The 26,652-nt window shown below is 41.0% G+C and overlaps 2 protein-coding genes and 1 long non-coding RNA gene across 4 annotated transcripts; 2 read left to right on the top strand and 1 right to left on the bottom strand.

Moving 5' to 3' along the window:
• Nucleotides 1-4,405: 4,405 nt before the first annotated feature.
• Nucleotides 4,406-7,019, top strand: LOC119738182. Its single transcript, XR_005272438.1, has 2 exons — nucleotides 4,406-5,007; nucleotides 6,309-7,019. It is a non-coding gene; the product is annotated as an uncharacterized LOC119738182 (long non-coding RNA).
• A 3,445-nt stretch (nucleotides 7,020-10,464) lies between these two features.
• Nucleotides 10,465-13,556, bottom strand: LOC119737519. Of its 2 annotated transcripts, none has more exons than XM_038211943.1 (2): nucleotides 12,395-13,556; nucleotides 10,465-10,553 (listed from the first exon to the last, which is right to left on the bottom strand). In XM_038211943.1, the coding sequence occupies exon 1, from the start codon at nucleotides 13,516-13,518 to the stop codon at nucleotides 12,415-12,417; it is 1,104 nt and encodes a 367-aa protein (XP_038067871.1). In that variant the 5' UTR covers nucleotides 13,519-13,556; the 3' UTR covers nucleotides 10,465-10,553; nucleotides 12,395-12,414. The 2 variants fall into 2 exon arrangements, with proteins under 2 accessions (XP_038067871.1, XP_038067870.1); XM_038211942.1 differs by having other exon boundaries at nucleotides 10,470-10,557.
• A 3,132-nt stretch (nucleotides 13,557-16,688) lies between these two features.
• Nucleotides 16,689-26,415, top strand: LOC119737518 (putative amidohydrolase YtcJ). Its single transcript, XM_038211941.1, has 7 exons — nucleotides 16,689-17,442; nucleotides 19,588-19,894; nucleotides 20,339-20,579; nucleotides 22,829-23,108; nucleotides 23,594-24,027; nucleotides 24,517-24,750; nucleotides 25,170-26,415. Exons 1-7 carry the CDS (start codon nucleotides 17,400-17,402, stop codon nucleotides 25,533-25,535), a joined length of 1,905 nt encoding a protein of 634 aa, XP_038067869.1. The 5' UTR covers nucleotides 16,689-17,399; the 3' UTR covers nucleotides 25,536-26,415.
• The last annotated feature ends 237 nt before the right edge of the window (nucleotides 26,416-26,652 follow it).

The raw sequence follows: 26,652 nt of genomic DNA, 5'->3' as shown, positions 1-26,652 counted from the left end.
TAGGTATGTCCTCCACTTTTGGGAAGCAACTGCCGCCCTTTTTTATGGGACGAAGTACATCTTATGGGATTTTAAGTGTGAATATTTCACTTAAATTGCACAGTCTAATCCTAAGTTATGTCTATTTCAATAAAACGATCACAAACTTGTTTACCACTCATCACGTGATGCAAACTGAAAACCCATTGAGTACAATGAAACGTGGACTTTCCCACCTCCACTGAATGAACGAGAGCATGGGAAAGGATACAAAAATCACCATCAATATTTAAAAAAAAAAAAGAGCTAACTTGTTTCTTATATACTGAAAGCACACATTCTGACAGTGGTTTCTGTCTTGAGTTCAATTATTAAAGGGAACCTGCAAAAAAATTTGTATTACTTAAATAGATAAAAAAAACCAGCTTTCTTGCCATGTTACTATGACTTTCAACCTTCTTTTGTAGTAGTAAAAGGGAGAAATTTCAACATTTCAATTTTTATGCTATTGAACAGTTCCATATTCATGAGCCAAAGCGTGATGTCATTCAAAGCAGAACAAAAGTGTCTCTACAGCTTTGTGTACAAATATATATCAAACTTTTTTTTATTTTCTTGCAGTAAGTTCCACTTTTTACTTGCTTATCATGTTAAACAGCTTGTTTGGACACTAGCTGTCGCCACTAGTTTTTTCAAAGCTTTTTTGGGGGGTAACTTTGAAGGAGTTATGTTTGTACTGTTCATATGCACTTTTGACAAGGAGTTCCTTGTGCGACATAAGCAAAATAGCGTCCATAATAGGTTTTCCCGGCCAATTTCCTAAAATGTTCATTCACTTCTGAAAATCGGTCATTCATTTTCGTCTGAATTTGAATGCACGTCTTTAATCCCATTTCAATTCAACGAAAGTTCAATCGTTTTCATTGTCCGTGCATTCGGTTTTGAGAAACAGACGGCCAATTACGTTACCTGTGCATTCATTTACGCGAGCATACCTTTTCGCGCAGAGTTCTGGAATACAATTTCGTGAATGTGCAATATAAAGTGCGTTTTTCTCATTCAAACTTAGCAGATTGCATCACATAACATGAAACTAAAAGTGAAATAAAATGACTTATTTTTGAAATCGCCCTCTAAAAGCGAAAAGGAAGTCTTGTAAACGAATCTGAATGAGCATAAACGAAATGTGCTTAATTGATTGAATGGAAATGAAATCGAATGCTCTGATAGCGAAAATGCATGAAACGCGTGTTCAGAGCGATTCTCAAATTCAGATGAAAATGAATGACCGATTTTCGGAAGTGAATGAACATTTCAGGAAATTGGCTGGGAAAATCTATATATTCCATGAACAGAGCCCCCTAACGTCCTCTGGTGTGTCCAGCCTCCCCCCTTTCGCCCCCGAATTTCCACAAGTGGAGGATTTGGGGTCATATCCACCCCCAATCTTCGACACGGATGTACCCCATGGCCCACGGATGACCAAACACATACTGAATTTACATGTTAACTATAAACTTCATCCCCCCCCCCCAAAAAAAGGAGAAAATGCAACTGACTTCCCTTTTTGACTCCCTGCAATTACAATGAAAATCACGAAAACACAAATTCAATGGAAAGCCTTGTCCCAAGATATAGGCCTAATTAAAGAGACAATTTTATTTACATTGATTTCGGCAATAATATCAAGTTTGACTGACACAACTGTAACATAATTATTATTTTATATTTTAAAACAACAGAAAAAAACTTAAAACGAACACGTGTGAATACATTTAATCACAATCGATATAGAGAAAAGTGCAGCACTCAGAGCAAACTGCAACACTTGGTATATTAAATAATTTTCCCTCAGAAGGACCATCAAAATACATGTTTCAGCGCATAGCCAGCACTTCTCCAATTCATTAATTGTTTAGTCTTTGCAATTTGCAATCTTTCTCCTTTTTTACACAAATTTTCATAATTCAAAAAGTACATTTGCAATGTGTGTTCCTATCATAAAAAAAATCGGTCTTGTGTTTCCATCACACATCTCTAAAAAATACATCCTACTATTCAGGCCACCTTGGTAACATGCACTGTGTTTATATATAAACATGTATGTTTACCATAAACGCCTGCGTGTTACTAAGGTAGTGTGAATAGGCCTAAGCCTACACAAGTTCAACCCTGCACGCCATCCTTTTTTTCTCGTAACCATAACTGTAAACCATTTCACAAATTGTTTGTCTGAATCTTTAATAGCCTATACAACATTTATTTTTAGCTGCACCACCGGGATCGTGAATCAAGCGCTGTCAAACCAAAAGGACATAAGTCATTCGCATTATTGTTAAACCTAAACTGCGAGGGAAATTTCAGCAGTTTCTGAATCTTTAATAGCCTATACAATATTTATTTTTAGCTGCACCACCGGGATCGTGAATCAAGTGCTGTCAAACCAAAAGGACATAAGTCATTCGCATTATTGTTAAACCTAAACTGCGAGGGGAATTTCAGGCGACGACTTTCTTTGATCTCATTTGCAGTTGGTTAGGCCACAAAAAAAGTCTCCGGTTTATGGTATGCGCGTGCGTCGCTGTAGCCATATGCGCGTCGGCAAAATGAAAAAGGTTTTTTTTTTCAATGAAAGATGATGTCTCAAAACCGCCAAACTCACTGGTTTGACTGGAATCCTGCTGCTGCACATTTTTAACTTAAAGAATAAGCTTTATGTGGCCTCTCTGAACTCCCAATCCCATATAGGCCTATTTGTACTCAGTTTAGTCGAGCACCATTTGAAGTCATCAGCCGACATTTGAAGCAAAAAAGTCGGGTAAAAAAAAAAAAAACCCGCGTCACCGCAAGCTCCATACCAGAAACCGGAGACTTTTTTGGGGGGCCTTACATGCGATTGTATTGATGAAAGGATTTGCTAACAATTGAAAAACTACCACTTTCTTGTCACTTCCAACGAAAACAAGTTTTACGATCTTGTATGTATTGTTGCAACACATAATGTGCAAGAGAACAAGATGAGCTGAATTTCCACTGCATGTTTCCTTTAAAGTCTTGTTGGCATTTTAAAGTTTGTCTGTAATATGATTCTCACTAAACTCAATAGCTTCCAATGACATTCAAGGACAGCTATAAAAATGGGCTACGTTTGTAACACATGCATAACTTCTGAAAGCATTGGTACATTTTTGTGATTCATTTTTTTTCTTTAAATGAGTGGAAGAACATGCTCTTAAAGACATGCTTGATTGGTGTTGATTGTTTGCTTAGAAAACAAAGACAAGTTAATCTTTAATCGACTCTACGAGCAAGAACTCTGAAATGGGATAAAATGTCTTGGCATGTGTTTTTTTAATGTTCAACCAATTAGTTGCGGGTGCCCGCAACATGCGGGTCCACTAAGGGAACTCTAAGGGTGCTTCGTGAATACCACTTAACGCAAGTCTTACGTGCCCTTAACATCCACTTACGGGTCCCCGCAACGCAAACATTTACGGGTGCTTTGTGAATAAGCACCAAGAGCCCAGAGCAACAATCTAATGCGTCATATGCGGGAGCTCTGTGTAGGTCAGAGCTCAGGGTCCTTATTCACAAAGCATCCGTAAATGTTTGCGTTGCGGGGACCCGTAAGTGGATGTTAAGGGCACGTAAGACTTGCGTTAAGTGGTATTCACAAAGCACCCTTAGAGTTCCCTTAGTGGACCCGCATGTTGCGGGCACCCGCAACTAATTGGTTGAACTTAATACCAAGACATTTTATCCCATTTTAGAGAACTTGCTCGTTGTAAAAATTACAGGCAGATTCGATTAAAGATTAACTTGCCTTTGTTTTCTTAGCAAACAATCAACACCAATCAAGCATGTCTTTAAGAGCATGTTCTTCCACTCATTTAAAGAAAAAAATGAATCACTAAAATTTACCAATGCTTTCAGAAGTTATGCATGTGTTACAAACGTAGCCCATTTTTATAGCTGTCCTTGAATGTCATTGGAAGCTATTGAGTTAATAGTGAGAATCATATTACAGACAAACTTTAAAATGCCAACAAGACTTTAAAGGAAACATGCAGTGGAAATTCAGTCCATCTTGTTCTCTTACACATTATTATGTGTCGCAACAATACATACAGGATCGTCTTACTTGTTTTCGTTGGAAGTGACAAGAGAGTGGTAGTTTTTCAATTGTTAGCAAATCCTTTCATCAAAACAATCGCATGTAATGGGCGCTATTTTGCTTTTGACGCACAAGGAACTCCTTGTCAAAAGTGCATATGAACAGTACAAACATAACTCCTTCAAAGTTACCCACAAAAAAAGCTTCGAAAAAAACTAGTGGCGACTGCTAGTGTCCAAACAAGCTGTTTAACATGATAAACAAGTAAAAAGTGGAACTTACTGCAAGAAAATAGAAACAAGTGTGATATATATGTCGGACCCTGTTAAATTAGGAACCATTTTAAAATTTGGTCCGACAAGTTGTTTGTCCCTTTCCCACGGTGTGTGGTTGGAATTCTTAGTAAGCGGGCCTCCTCCGCGCTGACCACGTCCTGTTCAGAAGGACATCTTAGACATTGCGTCACTCCACGGATCTAAGTTTTTCCTTCCAAAGTTCACAGCTTCCATTGTTTCAATTCAAGGAAGTTCGATCACGCTGACCATTGAGTCATAAAAGGAGGACCAGATTGGTCAATCTCAAGCTGGCCACGTTCCCTCAAGAATGTTAGCCCACTACTCCTTTTCTGATTGGCTTTTCCGAAGATGATATCATTATTTTAGCTTTTTGACCAATTGGAAAGTTTTCCCAAACCTGTCCGAGCGCGTGATCAGTAGGGGTTTTTAAACCCCTGCTCCACCTCAATTCTTCAGAAGCGAAGAAGACCTCGATGCGAGAATATCTTAGAGTGCTACCCTTAGCACTTTTGATAAGTTAGCCTAGGAACGATTGCGGACTTTAATAAGTCATTTTCTCGTGAGAAACGTTCCTAACACTTTCCCTCGCATCATTTGCAAACGTGCTTTGTGATACAGGTAAGCCGATGTTTTTCTTATTTATGTATAATCCACTTGTATATAATTTTGATGATTGTGATAGCATAAGAATTGTCCCGCCTATGGATAATTTCGAGACAGCTTCACATCCGGCATGAGTTTCAGCCATTAATAATATGATTGCCAGATTTTGATTCACTATGTATGCTGTATCTCTATTGTAGTGTAGATATTTGCTCTATAATCCTTTTATTCACTTTCCAATTCTTATCGTTACCGTTATACGATGTAGGTTTTTATCACTGAATTGATCGTAAGGTTTTGACCAATTTTCATGTAACCCGAATCCTTGCCTGATTTCAGAATAACTGCCTCGGTCAGTTAGATAGTTGTATATAACTTGTACCTGATAATTCTGCATTTTAGCTTCAAGTGTTATTCGTGTATTCTATATTTCCTTGTAATCTTATGTTGAAGTGTTTTCAGTTCATGATTTTAAAGTGAACTGTTGATGAGGCCGTTTATTGCCATCCCTCATTCATTGTGCCACATTGATTCTGTTCTGATCTTTACCATCTGTGCTATTTTCTTGCTAGTCTGTTACCACGGACACGGGATTGAGTGTCTTGTGTAATTGTACCCCTAGGTGACCTTGAGTAGGGTCAGTGCCCACACGCACACTGTCTTTTTGGCTAAAACATTGCATGAGTGCATGTCCAAGTGATCATGAGCAGTTGTGAAACTTTTATTTTCTCTGCAGTGTACACACATGTACAAAATACGTGCGTGTAAGTTCCATTCGTTCTAGGGTTTGTTTTTGAGTCCCTTTACACTATGTTTGTCGTTACTTCGAGATGACCACTGGTTTAAGGTTTTTGTTACGCATCCCATTCAGTTAATTAGTTAGTGTGTCTTACGACCGGTTGCGGTTGAGAATATGTGAGCAATCATGCCCTTTGCCCCCACACGACCAATCTCATGTGTCAAGCGTGCACATGTACAAACCACTTCCTTGTTCCGAACTTGTTTCTGACTTAGAATAATGTTCTGGGTGAACACCATAAACTTTAGTTTTTATTAGTTGTTAAACTATTTTGGCTTACTTTATACTATTTGTAATCTCAGTTTTTAATGTTTTTTGTAGTTAGTAATTTAATACAAAGTTGGTTCTAAATAAGAAGCGAAGAAGACCTCGATGCGAGAATATCTTAGAGTGCTACCCTTAGCACTTTTGATAAGTTAGCCTAGGAACGATTGCGGACTTTACTAAGTCATTTTCTCGTGAGAAACGTTCCTAACACTTTCCCTCGCATCATTTGCAAACGTGCTTTGTGATACAGAACACGGAGTCCCCAGGTCACGCTTTGAGGAGTCGACCCGGTTCGATTCTTCGCCCGGCCTGTTCCTGCTTCTCACCACCACCCCTCTCCGTCTGGACCACCGTTCGCTGGACTTCGCCTGGACGCTGCTGCTCTACCTGGACCCCATCCGAGTACGACACCGCATCGGCAAATCAAGACGAGTTCCAACGCGACGCTTTGGACCCAGCTAAGATCTTATAATTTTATACTATTGTATAAAATCTCCTTGTTGTATTTTATCGATGTATTCATTGATGTTTGCTATAATTCCTTGTGTTGATGTTTCAGTGGTTTGACTTCATTGAGCTTGTTGTATTTATTCATGCTGAACCTTTGCATACTTGTTGACTTTTGACTTTCACAAAATTTGAAGTTTGTTGACTTTGAACACTTGCAAATTCTTTCCTTGGATTCAGATGATCTGAGATTTTGCCTATTGTTTTCACATCCTTTGATATTTTTTGGTTTTTTTCAATTAACTTTTTGTTGCAATTGTTCAGATTTTCCCATTGTTTGGATTGCATTGTTGTTTGAAACGTTACACCACTGAAAAGTCACACGCATGATATTTTGGATTTTGATGATTCTTTTATAATTGATTCTTGACCAATCACTGTTGACATTGATGATTTATGATGTGTTGATGAAATAATAACAGAGTGAGTTCATAGAGGAAAGGACCAACTTTAATTTCTGCTATCTGTGTGATTTTCATTCTGAGCAAAGTTCCGTCATTTAACAACGAACCGACATAGGTCCTCAGACTATGCTTGAGATAAACCTGTGACATATATTTGTACTCAAAGCTGTAGAGACACTTCTGTTCTGCTTTGAATGACATCACGCTTTGGCTCATGAATATGGAAAGTTTCAATAGCATAAAAATTGAAATGTTGAAATTTCTCCCTTTTACTACTACAAAAGAAGATTGAAAGTCATAGTAACATGTCAAGAAAGCTGTTTTAAATCTATTTAAGTCATACAAATCCTTTTGCAGGTTCCCTTTAATAATTGAACTCAAGACAGAAACCACTGTCAAAATGTGTGCTTTCAATATATAAGAAACAAGTTAGCTCTAATTTTTTTTAAATATTGATGGTGATTTTTGTATCCTTTCCCATGCTCTTGTTCATTCAGTGGAGGTGGGAAAGTCCACGTTTCATTGTACTCAATGGGTGTTCAGTTTGCATCACGTGATGAGTGGTAAACAAGTTTGTGATCGTTTTATTGAAATAGACATAACTTCGGATTAGACTGTGCAATTTAGGTGAAATGTTCACACTTAAAATCCCATAAGATGTACTTCGTCCCATAAAAAAACAAAGGGCGGCAGTCGCTTCCCAAAAGTGGAGGACATACCTATTACGGCATGGAGTGGGCCCCGAAATTTTTTGGATTCTACATGCTTAATCTGTGGTGCGATCCGAGGCAATTTCTGAGCACTCAAACCACTTTTGTGAGCAAAAGATCATCTTTTAAACATCATTTTTTTGAGTTTGGAGTCATTGAATCAGCTACTATAGAATCATTATGTAGGCTACAATTTTTATTCGTGGATAGAAAAAGTGTGTGTGTGGGGGGGGGGGGGGGGGGGGGGGGCGGGGGGGGGGGCAACGATATGATATCCGCTACTTAAAAAAAAAAAGTGGGGGGAGGACTTGTCCCCCACCGATTGACGCCCATGAAAATGGAACGCGCTAAATATTTTGAACACATTCTTCAAATTCGGTCACTTTCTTTTTAACTCATCCTATAGTTGGTTCAACCGGTCACGGAAGATGAACCGGCACGTCAAATCAGTTCGTAGATCCAAAATACATGCCAAGAGTGCCGCCATTGTGACAATCGAGATGATCCACGCAAGTTGTGGTGTGCTTGCGGGACGTCTGGAGGTCCCGCAAATTTACGGGTGGTTTACGGGCACACGCAGATTTAAGGGGGCTTCGTGAATAACCCGCAAGTGCTTAAGTGAGGGTTGCGGGGAAGTTGCGCGCCCGCAAGCATTTACGGGTGCTTTGTGAATAAGGACCCAGGTCAGGAATCTACTGGGGAAGAGCCCAGTACAACAATGACCAGAACTGCTATTTCTGCGCGCTTTATATAGACTTTTGGGGGCGCGTCTTAGCCAATGGGAGCATTGGATTCTAGTAGTTATGAATAATGCATCCGTGTACAAAGGCATGGGGAAAGTTCTCTATGGGAGATTCGTACACGACTGACTTAGACATTCTAGTGGAAGAAAGTCCGAGAGCAGTGGTTAGCGGGCGAAGTAGGATCACTCGTGGGTGCGTTACGGGGAACTGATCCTCAAGGAAAAGGGAAAGGGAATAACTTCTCGGTACATAGGTTTGTGTACAAGTCTCTAGACTAGGTAAGAATCTACACACTAATGCTATGGAGTAAAACTATGAGATGAAGGACGTAACCTGACCTCTAGCTACCGTAGGTCTCGGCCAGTGAGTTAGCGGGACACACTCGCTGTGGTGTACGGGGTCACTAAGGGGTGAATACACGGGTAGGTTTTAGCGAGCCACATTCGCTAAATGCTTCGGGTCAATGTGGGTCAGATGCGAGGTAAGGTGTGTGAGGGGAATTCGCATCGACTCCGGGGAAAGGTGGAGGGAAAATGGCTAAGTCCTAAGTACATGTCCCATGGCGGTACATGTTCAATAGCTGTGAGAGCTACATGCATTGCGCGCTATACAATAGCGTACTGTATAATTTAAAAATTAAACGAATGAAATGAAGTTTAATTAGAATTCTACCGATTAAATCACCGACACTGAAGGACTTACATGAGATTACACTTTCCACCGGAGGATTAGTCACGGTTGAGAGATTTTGAATAGACTCTCTTCCCTATAAAGGGCCACCACGCCCTGCACGCCTCAATACATTTTTATGAAAATGCCCGGTGCATATAAAAGGGGTGGGGAATGCATGATAGCAGTACATATACCAATTGTGGAGGGTGTAAGTCCTTCAGTGTCGGTGATTTAATCGGTAGAATTCTAATTAAACTTCATTTCATTCGTTTAATTTTTAAATTCTACCTCATAATCACCTCCACTTCGGACTTACATGAGAAATTTAGAGCCCATGCATGCAACGGGCAAACAAACGACAAAAAAAAAAAGAGTCGTACAATAAACAATTCATTTCTGATGTTTCTGTATATTTATTCAGAAAACAAACATTCGAAGCCTATTTTGCTTCACAACTCAAAACAGCGTCAGCAAACTTCTGACTTGCTGGTACAATAGTTTTATTATAAAACTTAGCAAAAGTACTACTCCTTGCCCATTGGGCAGTAGTCATTATGACATCCAGGGGAACTCCCCTTTGCAAAGCTGCACTACATGCAGCCGATCTAGTACTATGAGCCTTGAATCTACCTATGTCAATACCTGCATCTTGCAGTGTCATCTTGATCCAACGAGAAATTGTCTCGGACCCTACACGCTTGTGAGGGGAAGTATAACTCAAAAACAAACTCCTTTCGCGTCCTCGGAAAGTTCTAGTTTTAATCAGATACTCTCTAAGTGTTTTTATAACACATAGGTGTTCATCGTGCGGGTACTCTGACAGCACCACACTTATTGGCTTACTGCCAACTCTACTGGTCTTTGTTAACTTAGTAACAACAAAAGTCACATTGCTTCGAGTGACATTGACCTGATCTAAATCAAGCAAAGATAATGTTTGACACCTTTGTCCTGAAATCAATGCAATCAACATAACAAGTTTCATTGTAAGCCCTTTTAAAGGCAACTTTTCTCCAGGACCTAATTCTTTTAGGTACTTGAAAACAATATTTACGTCCCAAGTAAAATTATATCTTGGCATAGCAGGTCTCAAATTAAACACACCTGTCATGAATCTTTTTACCAATGGATGTGACCCAATAGGACTCACATCTATCGGAGCTACGATTGCCGATATGGCACTACGTAGGGTATTCACTGAGCTATAACTGTTACCCTTATGAAATTCTTCAGTTAGGCAATCAAGAACAACTGTTACAGGTGCTCGAACGGGATTAATTTGTCCCCGAGCACAGAATAAAATCCACTTTTGGATCGCTGATCTGTAAGATTTCTTGGTTGCAGGTCGCCAAGAGGCGATGATAATGTCGGCAGCGTCTTGTGAAATTCCCTGACGTTGCAGGTTTTCCCGGACAAATGGCATGCCATCAGTTGTAGCCGCTCTTGCCACGGATGGAGTCTGCCTGAGGAAGGAAGCGAAAGTATATCAGCCCTTTTAGGCAAAATAACTGGCTTGTTTGTGAGTAGTTTCAACATTTTTGGAAACCACACTTGTGTTTGCCATCGTGGGGCAATGAGTATGGCGATTGATTCATCGAATTCAATTTTCGCCAAGACTTTCCCAATTAGACAGAATGGGGGAAATGCATACACTTTGTAGTCAGACCAGTCCAGTGTAAATGCATCATAACTGAATGCACCCGGATCAGGTTGCCATGATACATATGGCTGAATTTGATAATTCAATCTTGACGCGAACATGTCAATGTCAGGCACCATGAATTTCGCAATAATTTTGCGGAAAACGTCTGGGTGTAATTTCCATTCTATATCTTCGTGGAAATTGCGTGAGGCAAAGTCTGCCATCACATTATCAACCCCAGGCAAATACGATACAGATAGCCATATCTTTCTGGCCATGCACCATAACCAAATTTCCCTCGCAAGTTCATTTAACTGAGGGGAATGTGTGCCACCAAAATACTGAATATACGAAACAACTGTTGTGTTGTCCGTTTTTAGGTGAACATGGATGTCCCTGTGTTTATTGAAAAGGGACTGCAAAGCAAAAAAGCATGCCTTGAGCTCAAGATAATTGATATGGAAATCAATCTCTGTGGCAGACCATTGTCCGCCTAATACCTGACCATTGCATTGAGCACCCCAACCACTTTTGGATGCATCACATTCAACAAAGAAATTTGGGTTATTTCTGTGAATGGGGGCATTTGCATACTGTAAATTAGCATGCCACCAACTTAAATCTGTCTTGGCTCTGTCAGATAAAGACATTCTTGCATCAAAATTGTTGGCATTAAGAGATAAAGCCTCATTCTTATCCACTTCAATGGATCTTCTGAATAAAGCACCGTATGGCACGGCTATCTCGCAAGACACCAAAAGCCCTATCACATGTGCAACGTCCCGTATTTTTGGGCGTGGCATCGTGATCAAATTATCAATGGCTGTAACGATTTTCCGTACTTTAAGGACAGGAATCGCAATGGTCATGTTGACAGAATTCAGAATAAACCCAAGAAACTGAATGGTCTGTGTGGGTTCTAGAATCGATTTCTGAGCATTGATAATAAACCCTAGCTCTTTAGTAAGGGTCAGACGAGCTTTAACATTAGTTCTACACTCGTGAATGGTTGAACCTAGCAACAATGAATCGTCAATGTAATCACATGACTCATGGCCTCTCTGTCTTAAGGAGGCAATCAGAGGTTTCATGATCTTTGTGAAAACTCTAGGGGCACATGCTAAGCCAAATGGCAAACAGGTGAATTCGAACAATTTGTTCTGCCATTGAAATCGCAAATACTTGCGATGTTCTTTTGCAATGGGCACGGCAAAATATGCATCTTTCAGGTCGATTGATGCCATAAAGCACTGAGGCCGTATAAGTTGCAGTGCAAACTGAATGGTCTCCATTTTGAAATGGTAATAGGCCACTGATTTGTTCAATTCTCGAAGATTGATAATCGGCCGAAAGGATCCGTCCTTCTTTGGACGAACAAAAATTGTAGAAATAAACTCCCCAGCCATGTGGGTAACTTGCCTAATTGCTCCTTTTTGAAGAAGCTTAATTATTTCTGCCGAAATAATGTCAGTCTCATTTTGAGAAAACGCCATTTGTTTCGGCTGATACAACTGGACAGGTTGTTTGGCAAATTCTATAAAGTAATGCTGTACTGCCTCTAAGACCCATTTGTCCGAGGTTACAGTTCGCCATTTGGCTACATAGTAGGCTAATCTACCTGCAATTTTGGTACATGTATTTTCAATGCAATGACTCACCAGTTTTTTGCTTGGCAAATCTACTTTTTGGCTCCTGCTGATGGCTGCGGTTTGTGATTCCACCGAGATCCCTGGTGCTTGCTGTAACGCTGATAGTTTAAATAGCTACCGCGTCTTCTGCCGGCACTAGCCAAGTTCCCTCTGTGTAGGGAACCCTTGTTGTCGGTCCCCCGCGATCCAGTAGAGAATCCAACTTTCTGTCCAATTTTGTTCGTTTGTTGGATGTCTTTACATTGTTGCGGTAAATTGTCCCCAAACAGGAGCCCAGTTACTGGAACATGTGATGAACACAGGCCAGAAAACTGTTTGTTTAAGTCAGGCTTAATTAACTCACGTCTTCTCATATTGAGCTCGTGGTTGGCATGCCCGATCACTGCTATCGCGTCAAGCAGTTTGGTGATTTCACCCTTAACATCTAGATTATCAGTACCTGCAGCTGACCCATTTAGCCGCGTCATGAGCGAATTTATTACGCCCACGATAGGCACCACTCCTTTCATGAGTGCTTGCTGCACTTTTTGCAGCTTTATGTCTTGTGACCGAGTTTTCGGCTTCAAAGAGCTCCAGACCTCTGGATTGACTCGTGTACATTCCAGATTTTTTACATTGGTTGGTCGTTGGAGGGCCTTAAGCTTTTCAGCAGCCTTATCTTCTGGTAGCTTGTTACGCACCATTTTATCAATGACCTTAGCCAATTTTTCATTGACTGCAGCAGCAGTCGGGGCATCCTCTGTGTATAGCTGTTCGAAATTGTTTAACAGCTGGTCGTCCTGGCCTGTATTTTCTGAATCGAGAACTGATTCTTTGAGCAGTTCATCTATGGCCTTTGAGGCACTTGTATTATCAGAGTCAGACTCCGACGCTAGGCGCGGCCGCTTTGCGGCAGGTGGACTGAGGATGGCCGTTTGAATATTTTCAATAGCTTCTGCCATTACGGCTAGCTTTTCCGTTACGTCGACAAATTCTTGTCGAGAAACGGTCTTAGTTTTACGGGTCTTTTCTTTCGGTTTGACCGAAGAAACATGTTGGTTCCCGCCCGTAACCTGCTGGGTGTTCAAGTCGTCGACTGTGTCCGACGGTCCAGCCATTAATTCTAAGAAATCTGTTTCTTGTGTGCTATCCATTGGGATGCCTTAACAGACTGAAAATACACTGTATAACTGTAATACACTGTGTGACTCGCTCCGGCACAGAAAAATGTATTGAGGCGTGCAGGGCGTGGTGGCCCTTTATAGGGAAGAGAGTCTATTCAAAATCTCTCAACCGTGACTAATCCTCCGGTGGAAAGTGTAATCTCATGTAAGTCCGAAGTGGAGGTGATTATGAGGTAGAATGTGCTGCACACTTATACGTGTGTCTAAGACTTCGTGGTAAGCTTCGCGCTGTGTGAGGGCACACAGGATCGCTGCAAGCATTACGCTGTGCACGGAGTGGAATGGATTGGTGTGGAAAGAAGTAAACTACGCAATTTGCGGGAACGCAACAATATATATATGGATGTTTGTGGGTGTCTCACCGATTTCCTGTGAAGTGCTATGGAGTCCTTTTATTGCCGTGGAAATCGCACGATGGCGGATGGAAACGACGGTAAATTGTGCACCTACATTGGCTCTTTAGGGAACACCGTACTACGGCGTGTGCCAATAAAAACGCAGGATTAAAAACAAAAATATTAAGAATATAAACCACCCCTATTCATCATCATGTTAACCTTCTTTTCAAAGTACCTTTCCTTCTCTTCACTATGCTTTTAATCCCATCTCATTTGGACAATCCTGTCCAGAAATAGAGTACATTGAAGAAGGGTTATAAATTCCAAGCTGGTCTGATTTGTGAAATCACACATACCTAATGAAAGGTTTGAATTCAGTACAGGTGAAAGTGACATGTGTGGCAGGATTAGGCTTACATAATCCTTTAGTCCACAATCAATGTTGTTAGTCAATAATTCATGATGCTTTGAAACATTGATAGTCCAGTTATTAAATTTAAGTGATACTTATCATCAGTTGTTTCAAAGAAAGTTTTGTTCTGGTTTAATTGTCTTCAATGCATACCTGCATTGTACATAACTGGTCGTTGTGTTAAGGTCATTGAATCAGACCAACCCGCTTCAGAAGGGCTTCACAAAACTTGTCATAACTTTTGAACCAAAAGTCCAAATTCCACCAAACAAAAATCTTGTCAAAGATGAAATTATGCACAAACAAATCCTTATCAAATTAGGCACACCAGTAGCATAATTTTATCAGAAAAAAATCGCTTTGAATCCTGCGTTTTTATTGACACACGCTGTACCAAGTGCACAGGGGCATAATAACAGGATAACCGGCAAGTGTTGTTGCGTAAAACAGCTTTTGTAAACTAAACTTAAAATTGAAAAAAAAATCCCCTGGACATTGTAATAAATCTGGCGATTTGTTTTGTCCAGGTACGTCGTAAGCCTTGGGCGCTTTATTGAGCCCAACCACCGCCAAAATACTGGCAGGCCTAATCCTCTTTTTGCTGTTACCCCCTTGTTCAAAACTAGGTAGAACAGATACACAGAATGTTTGGTTTTGTTTGTGAAAAATGTCATGTGCGCATCGGTATCATGGATCCAACTCAACTCACTTATACGGCAGGTTTTTGTAACAAAGTACACTGACACTGACAGTGAAGTGCGGATACAAAGCCGCCTCACTCCAACCTCGTCCCCAGGGTGTCGAGCAGTACGCGCCCACCACTACCTGCTCTCTCACCCTGGTATTGGATCATTTGCATGTGCAAGATTTTTGCACACGTATGCAAATGAGGAACAGTCTGGTGCCTGGATATGCGTTACACATTAGCGTTTGTTTTTGTATGCGGTGTCTGGGGTAAAAACAGAGTCAATTCGTAGCAGCGCGAGCACGGCGTGAGTTACGAAAACACGATTTTTGAAATCAAACTGTTACGATCTTATCAAGACAACATGCAGTATCATATTTCATATTAATATGAGCAAATTGGGAAAGGAAATTAGTATTTTCGAGAAGGCGTGGACGAATGATCGCGAAAACACGTACTGCACGTTGTGAATATATAGCACCAAGTACACGATAAAAATCCATTACTAGCCAATTGCGGTATCCAATCAGGTTACAGGAAGAAAGTTTCCTATCCAGGGTTTACTATTGGAAACGCGGTTGGAAATAAAGTAAGCACTGGGGACGAGGTTGGCCTCACTCGTCTTTCGCACGCAATGTCTTGTGCAACAAGGGCGGATGGGGGGGGGGGCAACGGGGCCATGCCCCCCTCCCAAACGAAACCATCTTATTTTTACAGTGGCGTCGCAATAAAGGCAGGCACTGCGTACACCAGCGTCGTTTTCCTCTAAAAGATTGGACAAAGTAGTCAGAAATAGCCTCAGATCGCACCACAGAGCATGCATCTAGAATTCAAGCAAGGCAATAGGTGCGTCTAAGTGCATGGTTTCTTGGGTTATTATAGTTCATATATATCGAGGCATGGATATTCGCACAACAACACGTTTAAATGCGAAGATTTATTTCATGTTCTTGTTTAACTGGTTTGACGGTTCTTTTCCCTTGAAATTTCCCGAGTTTTATTTGGTCATGCATGGAGCGTTGATTTACCAAATTTTTTGTTTGGATTAAAGAAAAAGAAACGAAGGGCAAGGAAAGCTGATAGCTTCAAAAAAGGAGGTCAGCTGAAAGACCACAATCGGGATTCGATTTCAAAAGTCAACCATGCATGTGAAGTGGGAACAAATGGTAAAGAAAATCATGACAACACTGTCGCGTCTGTCATAAATTATGATACACACTTGATGCAGACTATTGATCACTGTTGGATCAATCATATATATATATGGATGTTTGTGGGTGTCTAACCGATTTCCTGTGAAGTGCTATGGAGTCCTTTTATTGACGTGGAAATCGCACGATGGCGGATGGTAACGACGGTAAATTGTGCACCTAGATTCGCTCTTTAGGGAACACCGTACTACCAAGTGCACAGGGGCATATAATAACAGGATCACCGGCAAGTGCTGTTGCGTTAAAACAGCTTTTGTAAACTAAACTTAAAATTGAAAAAAATCCCATGGACATTGTAATGAATCTGGCGATTTGTTTTGTCCAGGTACGTCGTACGTCGTACGTCATTGAATCGCAGACCAACCCGCTTCAGAAGGGCTTCACAAAACTTGTCATAACTTTTAAGCCAAAAGTCCAAATTCCACCAAACAAAAATCTTGTCAAAGATGAAATTATGGACAATCAAATCCTTATCAAATTTGGCACACCAGTAGCATAATTTTATCAGAAAAAATCGCTTTGAATCCTGCGTTTTTATTGACACATGCTGTACCAAGTGCACAGGGGCATATAATAACAGGATCACCGGCAAGTGCTGTTGCGTAAAACAGCTTTTGTAAACTAAACTTAAAATTGAAAAAAAAAATCCCCAGGACATTGTAATAAATCTGGCGATTTGTTTTGTCCAGGTACGTCGTAAGCATTGGGCGCTTTATTGGGCCCAACCACCGCCAAAATACTGGCAGGCCTAATCCTCTTTTTGCTGTTACCCCCTTGTTCAAAATAAGGTGGAACAAATACAAAGAATGTTCGAAAAGGGTTTGTTAGTAAAATAACATGATGTATATCATTGGCACATTAACATTTTAAGTGAAAAAATATCACGATGAAATATTGCCAGATTTGGAAAATTAAATAAGTCACATAGGTACGAATGTGATAAATCCTTTCCTATGGGTGTTTGTTTCATAATTGTAATGGCAAGAAGCGCCGGTTTAGGCGCCACTGCGGTACCCTTTTGCCCCACCCATGGGCCAGATGCGAGAGCTTAAAACCCGGGGCTACCCTTCAAGCACAGCTCACTTGCAACTGTGGTTTCTCCGTTGAAACTTGGTCGCGAGCCGCTTGCTACAAACCCTCCATACACGGCCCACCGTCTGTTTGCGTCGTTTGTTGTCTAAACTTTGCCAGAGAACGCTGTCACCATGCAGAGAGCTCAGCTCACAGCGAAATCCAGGATGTCCAAAGGTAGGCACCTGTCGATGTGACGTTAAAGCATTGGTAGCCAATCACAAGGGGTTTCCTTACTAGTTCTTCGGAACTTTTTTTCATGAGTTATATACATTGTATCTGTATATGAGTTTATTAAAGCATCCCAGGGGAAACATCACACCAACTTAGAGAGAAGACAATGAGAAGAAATTACAGTTTTAGAGGTGGGAGGAAAACCCAGAATATATTCTGGGGAAAACCCACGGAATCAGGTAGGGACTGAGAACCCAAGCCACATACTGGCCCAGGCGGGATTCGAGCCCGGGTCACAGCGCGCGGTGGAAGGCGAGGAAAGAACCGCTACGTCAACCATTGAGCGCAATGAGCCATCTAGCCTATGCAACATGGAATGTTACATGCGAATTGAGTGCAACTTGGAAGAGGTTTGCGGATCGGCCAAGTGAAGTAAAACCAACAGGAGCGATTTAAAGGCATATATAGGATCATTTGCTTTTCACGTATATTAATCGTTTCCACTAATAACACCACTGGGAATCCAAAGAAGAATGTTCAAAACCTACCCTGCTTAAGTTTTAGCTCAGTGGATATTACACTTTGCAAGAAAACAGTGAAAACCATGCACAACCCTTCGATCAATAAACACGATGACTGATCGTTGGAAATCACCCACATTTCTACATTTCTTCTAATTTCACGAGTTGTTTAGTACCAGGACGATCTTCAATGCAAGTAAACGTTTTGATAATAATTAGGTAGGTTACTTTTGGGATAAATACACAATGATCCTATTCCGTTAAGATAAGAACCAGAGGTATCAATTCGACGTTTCGGTCAACCTTTTATGTCCATCAACAAGAGTAAACTTTTCTCAGAGCCGTGTACCCGCAGAGTCACAAAGACCGTACTCCAAATCTCCACGATTTAAGTCCCTGTAAATCATCCACTTTAAATGCACACACAAGTGAGACAAATAATTGGCAGAGCTCAGCAACCCCCAAAGGCACACACGTATGTGTTCCAGTTTTTAGTGGTTGTAGTTCAAGTTGGTTTATTTAACTAAGGGGCTTGGCATAATGTTGACATAAACATTGAATTGTAAGCCAGCGGCGCAGGTCAAATCAGAATTTGTCAATAATTTATTGTTAGAAAAACGGTCCCTGAACCAACACGGTACTCTAAATCATCCTTAAACCTGCTCTATTGTATAAAACCCAACCTAGCTGATTTTTAAGGCCATTTTACCAACCTAAAAATGTTTTATTGCCACATTTGGCCAAACATTTAAAATTAACTTTATTTTGAAAATAAAAAGTCTTCCCTATGCGACGGTTTTGTGTGTCATTGGTTAGGCCTAAACAATAAATCAGGTTAATAAAACATCATACTGTTAAAAGCAATATACAACATTTGCAAACATCAAAAAACAAAACTACCAAATCATGATGAAATACCCTGCTAGACTGTAAGTGAATAATAGTCTCAAGCATCCTGTAAAATCATGGCACCTGGTGTGCTGTCGACCATCGTAAGGAAAAAAACCCGTCATTTTTCGAATATTGCCCCCAATTTATTTAGTCCACATTTTGTTTGCAATCGCTTACACATCCGTGAACTGGTGCAAGCCAGCTAATCTGGTTCCCTGACTAGACAATTCCCAAACGTCTATAAACTGCTCCGTTTCGTCTCAAGTAGGGTCAGGGAGCCAGACTACAAGAAGTTGAGAACTTTTTTGGGGGGGGGGGGGGATTTTACGTCATCTATAAACACAAAATTTTAACAGGTCAGTGAAACAACATTTTGCCATGAAATACTAACCCCATATCCATCGATTTCTGAATATTACCGCAAAAGCAAATGTTGTATAATCATTACCTGCAAAGGTACCCCAAAACAAGTAAACAAAATAAGTAAAATGGACCAACAGAAACATGAAAAAGTTACAAAATGAAAGAATTCCTTACCTACTTTGGTAATTTTCAGGCGTCACTGTAAACACACACTTGTTTTCTCTGCCTAGAGTGTCAGGCTAAATAGGACCGGAATTCCCGGTCAAATCTGAGTGCAGAAAGAATTAACGTGAAGGAAAAATCCAGCAACGTTCGTTGTAACACTGTCTTTAAGATGATGGTTTGGATATCATTTTTTTTTGCAACAAACAAGGCTCGGCCATGCCAGCCGACCTCATCCTGTACGGGGGCGACATCATCACCATGGAGGGGAGCGAGGCCAACCCGGGGTCCCGCGGTGCCGACTCCCTGCCAAAGACCGAGGCCGTAGCGATCAGCGGGGACACCATCCTGGCCGTGGGCTCCATCGATGTGGTCTTCCGTCACGCCGGACCCGACACCCAGGTCATCTTCCTGAACCAACAGACCCTGATGCCGGGCTTCATCGAACCCCACCAGCACGCTATACAGTGCGCCCTCATGCGGAGCCAGTACATCAACATCAGTGCCCTGAATTACAGGTAAAGGATTTTATTGTGGGCGTGGTGGGGGGGGGGGTAAGGATGGCGAATGTGCACGATCCAGCGTACGTCATCATCGAGAAGGCCATCGCATTACTGCTTCATTATGACATTTGGCACGCTGCTGTGGCAAAAAGACCATGATGTCATATTGTTTACAAAATTGGATATTGTAGTCTTGCGACACCTACTTCAGCAAACCGTTCTATTTGGGGTCAAAATGACACTTTTCTAGCTCACAGATGACTGCCTTTCGGGTCATATTGACTAGGAAAAGTCAAAAGACTGTGGCAAAAGACCAAGATGTCAGACTCGTTTAAAAAATTGGATATTGTAGTCTTGCGACACATACTTTCAGCTATTTTGCACTATACTAAAAAAAAGTCAATGTCAGATTGACCCGGAATCTGGATTCTATTTGACTTTACCCCTTCTAAACTTCAGGTGCTATGATGACATTCACACCGTCATGGTGAACAGAATCAGCGAGCTGGATGCAGATCCCAACAACAAGGACTGGGCCATCTTCTTCGGCTGGGACCCTGAGCTCATCTCCGACCTGCCCACTCTCAGCGCCGACTTCCTGGATGCCAACTTCTCCTCCACCATTCCGATCGTCGTGGTTGGTCAGAGCGGTCACGTGGCCTGGGTCAACAGTCCCGCTCTTGCGGCGCCTGAGCCACCTGTAAGTGACCTATGTTTTGTCTCCATTTGCTCCTCCACTTATAGTCCAGGCAAGATACTTCATTTTTTGAGTGAACCTCAAACAAATTGCAACAGAATTTTTTTCACCACAGTGCATTTCTATAAGGTCCCTAAAATGACATACTAAAAGTCCAAAAAAAAGAAAAGTGGTGGAAATATGCCTAATTTGCATAAATCCAAAATGGCCGAAAATTTTAGGAATTTCACATTGATTTGGTCATATTTCTCATACTCGATAGCTTTTTGAGGTACTTAATACGACAATTTTAGTCCGTTTACATTGATTTCATCATTCTTCTAGTCCTAGGTAACTTTCAAGATCCCCAAGTTTCCCAAATTGTTCATATGCCGTATATTAATTTGCATAAATGCCATATATTAATTTGCATAAATTAAAGTTAAAATTATGGCTGCCATGTGTGGACATGTCACAATTCAATTTTCCCTGATAATCCAAGTTCAGTTATTTGCATTTCTATAAGGCCCCTAAATAGTCCCAAAAAATCCAAGTGGTGGAAGTATGCCTAATTTGCATAAATTCAAGGACCACTTAAAAACATGATTTTTATATTGATTTTGCCATAATTCTCGTCCTACATTGCTTTTGGGGTGCTTTAAAGGGAATATACAGCATTTGCAAACATCAAAAACGAAATGATCACATTATTGTTTAAAGTGCCCCAAAAAGTAATGTAGGAGAATTATGGCCAAATTAGTATGAAAATCAAATAATTAGTGGACGTTTTGAATTTATGCAAATTAGACATATTTCCAGCACTTGGATTTTTTTTTTACTTTTTTTTTCGGGACCACATAGAGATGCTCTGTGGTGTGATACATAACTGAACTAGAAGTTATTAGTGAAAATTCAATTGTGACATGTCCACACATGACAGCCATAATTTTAACTTTAATTTATGCAAATTAATATACGGCATTTATGCAAATTAATATACGGCATTTATGCAAATTATTATACGGCATTTAGCAAATTTGGGAAACATAAAGTTGTTTAAAGTACCCCAAAAAGTAATGTAGGACGAGAGTTATGGCCAAATCAATATGAAAATCATATAATTAGTGGCTATTTTTAATTTATGCAAATTAAGCATATTTCCACCACTTGGATTTTTCCTTTTTTAAGTCTTTTCGGGACCATATAGAGACCTCTGTGGTGTGATATTTATGTATACATAAATGAACTAGAAGTTATTAGGAAAAATTTAATTGTGATATCAACACATGACAGCCATAATTTTAACTTTAATTTATGCAAATTAATATATGGCATTTATGCAAATTATTACACCGCATTTGGCAAATTTGGGAAGCATAAGGATCTTGAAATTTACCTAGGACTAGAATAATGATGAAATCAATGTAAAAGGACTAAAATTAATGTTTGAAGTTCCTCAAGAAGCTATCTAGTATGATAAATATGACCAAATCAATGTAAAAGTCCTAAAATATGCGGCCATTTTGGATTTATGCAAATTAGGCATATTTCCACCACTTGGATTTTTTTGGACTTTTAGTATGTCATTTTAGGGACCTTATAGAAATGCACTGTGGTGAAAAAAATTCTGTTGCAATTTGTTTGAGGTCAAACCTTATATTGCCTGGACTATTACCGATCTTATACTCTCAAGAATCCCTGGTCAGCTAGATATGAACCACAATTCTATCTGGATTGACACATTTCTTCGTTAACACGACACTTTTGCCAATGTTTCTGGATCAAATGACCCAGCAGAAACAGTCTGCCGACAGAATATTCATTTTGAGCCAGAAAAGTGTCAGTTTTGACTCTGAAACAAAGCCAAATTTCGGGTTTAGCTGACATGGGACTCTATTCCTTTCGTTTTTAAATCTAATTGGGCGGCTACTTTAAGTTCCACGCTACTCCAGAACTCCAATCTGAATAGGGGACTAGGTTTATAAATGGCAGCTAAAACTGAAATTGCGTATAGTTCATGTTTAGAAACCTTCCAGCAACATGGACCTTCCGTGCTTGTCAATCAAACATTGCGCATTGACCAATTAGATCACGACTTGTGATCAGGTGACCACGGTAAGTCAGTCAGACTCGTCACATGAACTGTGTGAGAAAAGTACACAAACCTAAGATAGACGGGGCTTATGACCAAAATGCCCCGTGGACCAAGGGAGAGTTTGCCAAAAACGGTACCATCTTTACAAAGTATTATAACTGTACACATTTCCCCACAGATTGGCCAGAATTACCCTAGTCCATCTGGAGGTACCGTGGTCCTGGATGCCGAGGGCTGGCCCACCGGGCAGCTCTTCGAGGAGCCGGCCATCATGCTGGTCATGGGTCGAGCCCCACTTCCCGACGAGGAGCTCATGATGCAGGGCTTCTATGATCAATGGAGAGCCTACGCCTCAGCCGGGCTGACCACCGTGACTGAGCTGGCCTACATGCCTTCTCCCGAGATGGATGCGATTCTCAAGACTTGTGCTGATGCTCCAGACTTCCCTGTCCGCCTGGGTGAGTAATCAGCTTTAATACCCCTCAACAGTAAACAAGAGTGTAGAGGATTGAACATAATTATAATTCATATGAAACAGAATGTCATCTGAGCACCGTTGCTGCCGTTCCGAGTTCCCTCATGATGCTGCGCACAGTTTGTAGAAATTCGGGGAAAGGTTGTCATGCGTATACTTCGTATACCATACGGGCGTGAACCGATTCGCGCATGCACCTTGTCCTGTACTAAGATATCCATTCCTTAACGGGTTCCATACATTCCAAGGTCCCAATACGAGGGTTCATCAACTCGGGCACTCTTTAATGTTTATGTAATAGACAGAAATAATTGTTTTGACTCACTTATGTTTCTTACTTACTGTTGGCACGTTAAATCAAGGACACTATAATTTGTAAGCCATGAGGTTATCGTAATGCTTCGATGTTTATGGATGACAAGATTACAGTTTTGACTTATTGGAAAGTTTTTCTAAATCATGTGACAGGTCTGTACAAAATGACCCATGCGCAGACAGACGAAGAGGTGCATCAGCCCCAGTCAGCTCCCCCTCCGCCGAAGGTAAGATGCTGCAGCCAGCTGGGGCGCGTTCAGCCCGCACCAGCCAAGAAAGGCAGGAGCGCCGTGAAAAACTACGACGGGGGAGTTGGCAACTACAGCTCCCGTCTGTGGGAAGCTGGCTTGAAGTTGGTTGCTGATGGCTCCCCGCACTGCGGCACATGCGCTACCCGCGAACCCTTCATGTACACCCCGCTGACTGAAACCCTGGGGTTCCCCAAGGCACCTGGCTACGGCACCTTGAACATGGAGGACGATGCTCTCTTGGATACCATCAAGAGACATCACCAGGACGGGAAGCAGATGGCGATCCACTGCCACGGCGAGAGGAGCTCTGAACAGGTGTTGAAGGTGTATGAGCAGGTGAGTGAAGTATGATTTGGCACATCAAGATATTTCCTATAAAAGGGAAAGACCCATACTTTGTGGTGAAACTAAAGTAAATACTCCTCCGCAGAATTGTATTGAAGTTTTGAAAAGTCAGTCACAAGTCATCGCAGGTTTTCGCAAGTGAATTATTTACAAGACTTCGCAAGTCAAGCGATAAGCTATGCAAATCAGCTGGGCGTGACAAAAACATTCCTTTGTCATTGTCAACTTTGTCCATGTCCTTCCGGTGACACACCTTGTGTTTTGTCTTGCGATTGCCTTGTGACTTGACCCGTGATTGACTTGAATACCACATTCCCAATTACAGTTCTGAAATCTGACATTTCAGAAGACTACGAAACTCTATCGGTTTGTCATATTCAAGGAGACTCTCCCTTTTTAAAAAATGTTGATAAAAGGACAGAGAGATCAATCTGGTACCGATTTCAATCACTCACTATCCAGCTATCATTTTCCCTTTAGGTCCTGAACCAGTTCCCGAATCAGAACAACCGTCATCGCATGGAGCATCTTGGCCTGATGACCGTGGACCAGATTGAACGCGCTGGCAAGATCAATCTGGCACTGTCTTTCTTCGTGGACCATCTCCGCTTCTACGCCTTGGTCTACAAGACTGACATCTTCGGTGAGCGAGTCAACCGCTGGACTCCGCTGTCTGAGGCAACCAAGAATGGCATTACTTGGACCATTCATCAGGTAGATGGCGGCTCTTTATTTACCCCCAAAAGGGCTTTGAACAGACCCCTGATACCTTTTTACTGATATGATCGCTACGCCTTCTTTTGTTTTAGTGACGAGTCTGATATGTTTAAGAAGGTATCTTGCCGGACTAAATGTATCTGCCGTTTTGAATCCAATAACATAAAACATCATGAGCATCAGCGCAAAATGTCAACATTTGATAATATTTGTTCTTGATTCATACAAAGCACTGTCAGACAATTCAATTCAAACCAGCAATTGTATTTTGGAGATCAGAAGGATGGAGGGGAGGATCCGCTGGCCATAACTTGGGGGAACGGATTTTCTGGGGATTAAAATACAATATTAAAGAGTCACTTCAAGATATAACGGTAGAAACAATGATCGGAAATTCATATTCTTCATCTTCACAGGATCATCCGACCTTCCCCGGAGACGCCAACCCTTTCGCCAACATGAAGACAGCCATCACCCGTTGCACCAGGGATGACCCTACCACTCCTTACGGCCCGGAGTACCGCGTGTCCATCCACGAAGTTCTCAAGTCCTACACCGTCAACGCGGCCTGGCAGCTCCACCTGGACCAGAAGGTAGGAAGTATCAAGCCTGGCAAGAAGGCCGACCTGGTGATTCTCTCTGACAACCCTTACGACGTGGACCCGTTTGACTTGGAGAAAATCCGTGTCATTGAGACCTTCGTGGACGGGCGCCGCAACAACCTGGCCAACATCAAGACCATACCCACGGTCAACGTCAAGGTGCTAGACCGTCCGGTTTAGGCAAACTAGACATGCCGCAGAATAAGGAATCATTCGATATTTTCCTCAAAATTATTATGAAAACAAACATTGCGAATATTTGCAATCAACTAGGCCTTGCTATTGGCGTATCAATACAGGAATGAGGGCTTAATTATACGCATGCAGTTTTGTCACGTTAAAGCTGCCAAAAGTATTAGCTGAGATAACTTAAGCAACGAGCAAAATGGACCCAATTCAAGGAAATATGTGCCGTTTGATCACAAAATAATTCAAACTTATTTTATTTTTAATGGTCATTTACGAATTATTCTACATACATTAAGCTCCCTCTGCACCTCACAATGAAATTTTCTCGATAAAAGAAAACGCTGAAATTTGTTTGTTTTTGTGTGATGAAAATGTTTAGGTTTCGGTTTTTGAGCAGTTAAAAAATTAGAAATGTTTTTAGTCGTAAGTAAAGTTAAAGGATTTTCACGTACAAAAAAAGAAACGAAAGGCGAAAAGTATGAGGAATACGTGGGTTGAGTTATGAAATACTGGTTGTTGCTTATGTCGTGTTAAGATGAAATGTAGAAAAAAAATAGTTGGCCTGACAGAAAGATATATTAAGATTATAAAGGTGTTGGAATATTTTTTAGTGCTTGTATTTGATGAAAAGGGTTTCGGGTTATGCTGACATACACATTTTACGGCAACGCTATTAAGGAGTTAACTTTCGGGGTTATCAAGAGATAAAATATTCCATAATTATAAAAACACGCCAAGTTTTGAATTTTGTGGTGTCGTTTGTTTTAAAGCTGATTTCTCTGTCCTTAAAATTAAGTTAAGATGAATTTTAATCGTGATTGAAAAAATGGTGGTTTTGAATAAAGAGTTTGTAACGGGTTTTGCATTGTTAGTGCTTTGTTGCCGAAATGAAATTTCATTTTTGAGTTTCAATTTAATAAAATGTCTACCCTTGTATTTCTTCTAAACTGAGAAGGGGCCTAGCAGTCAGTGTTTCCAATACTCACGGGTATATTCAACAAAGTGCAAGGGGGGGGGGGTCAGACGCTTGACCGCATCTGACGCTAGGGGCGCTGTTCATTTTCATATGTACTGTACATAACCGTGTTTCTGATATTTGTAAATCTAT

Source organism: Patiria miniata, unplaced genomic scaffold (assembly GCF_015706575.1).
Source record: "Patiria miniata isolate m_02_andy unplaced genomic scaffold, ASM1570657v1 HiC_scaffold_3, whole genome shotgun sequence".
Taxonomy (NCBI): Eukaryota; Metazoa; Echinodermata; class Asteroidea; order Valvatida; family Asterinidae; genus Patiria; species Patiria miniata.
This window is presented reverse-complemented; position numbering and strand designations above follow the sequence as displayed.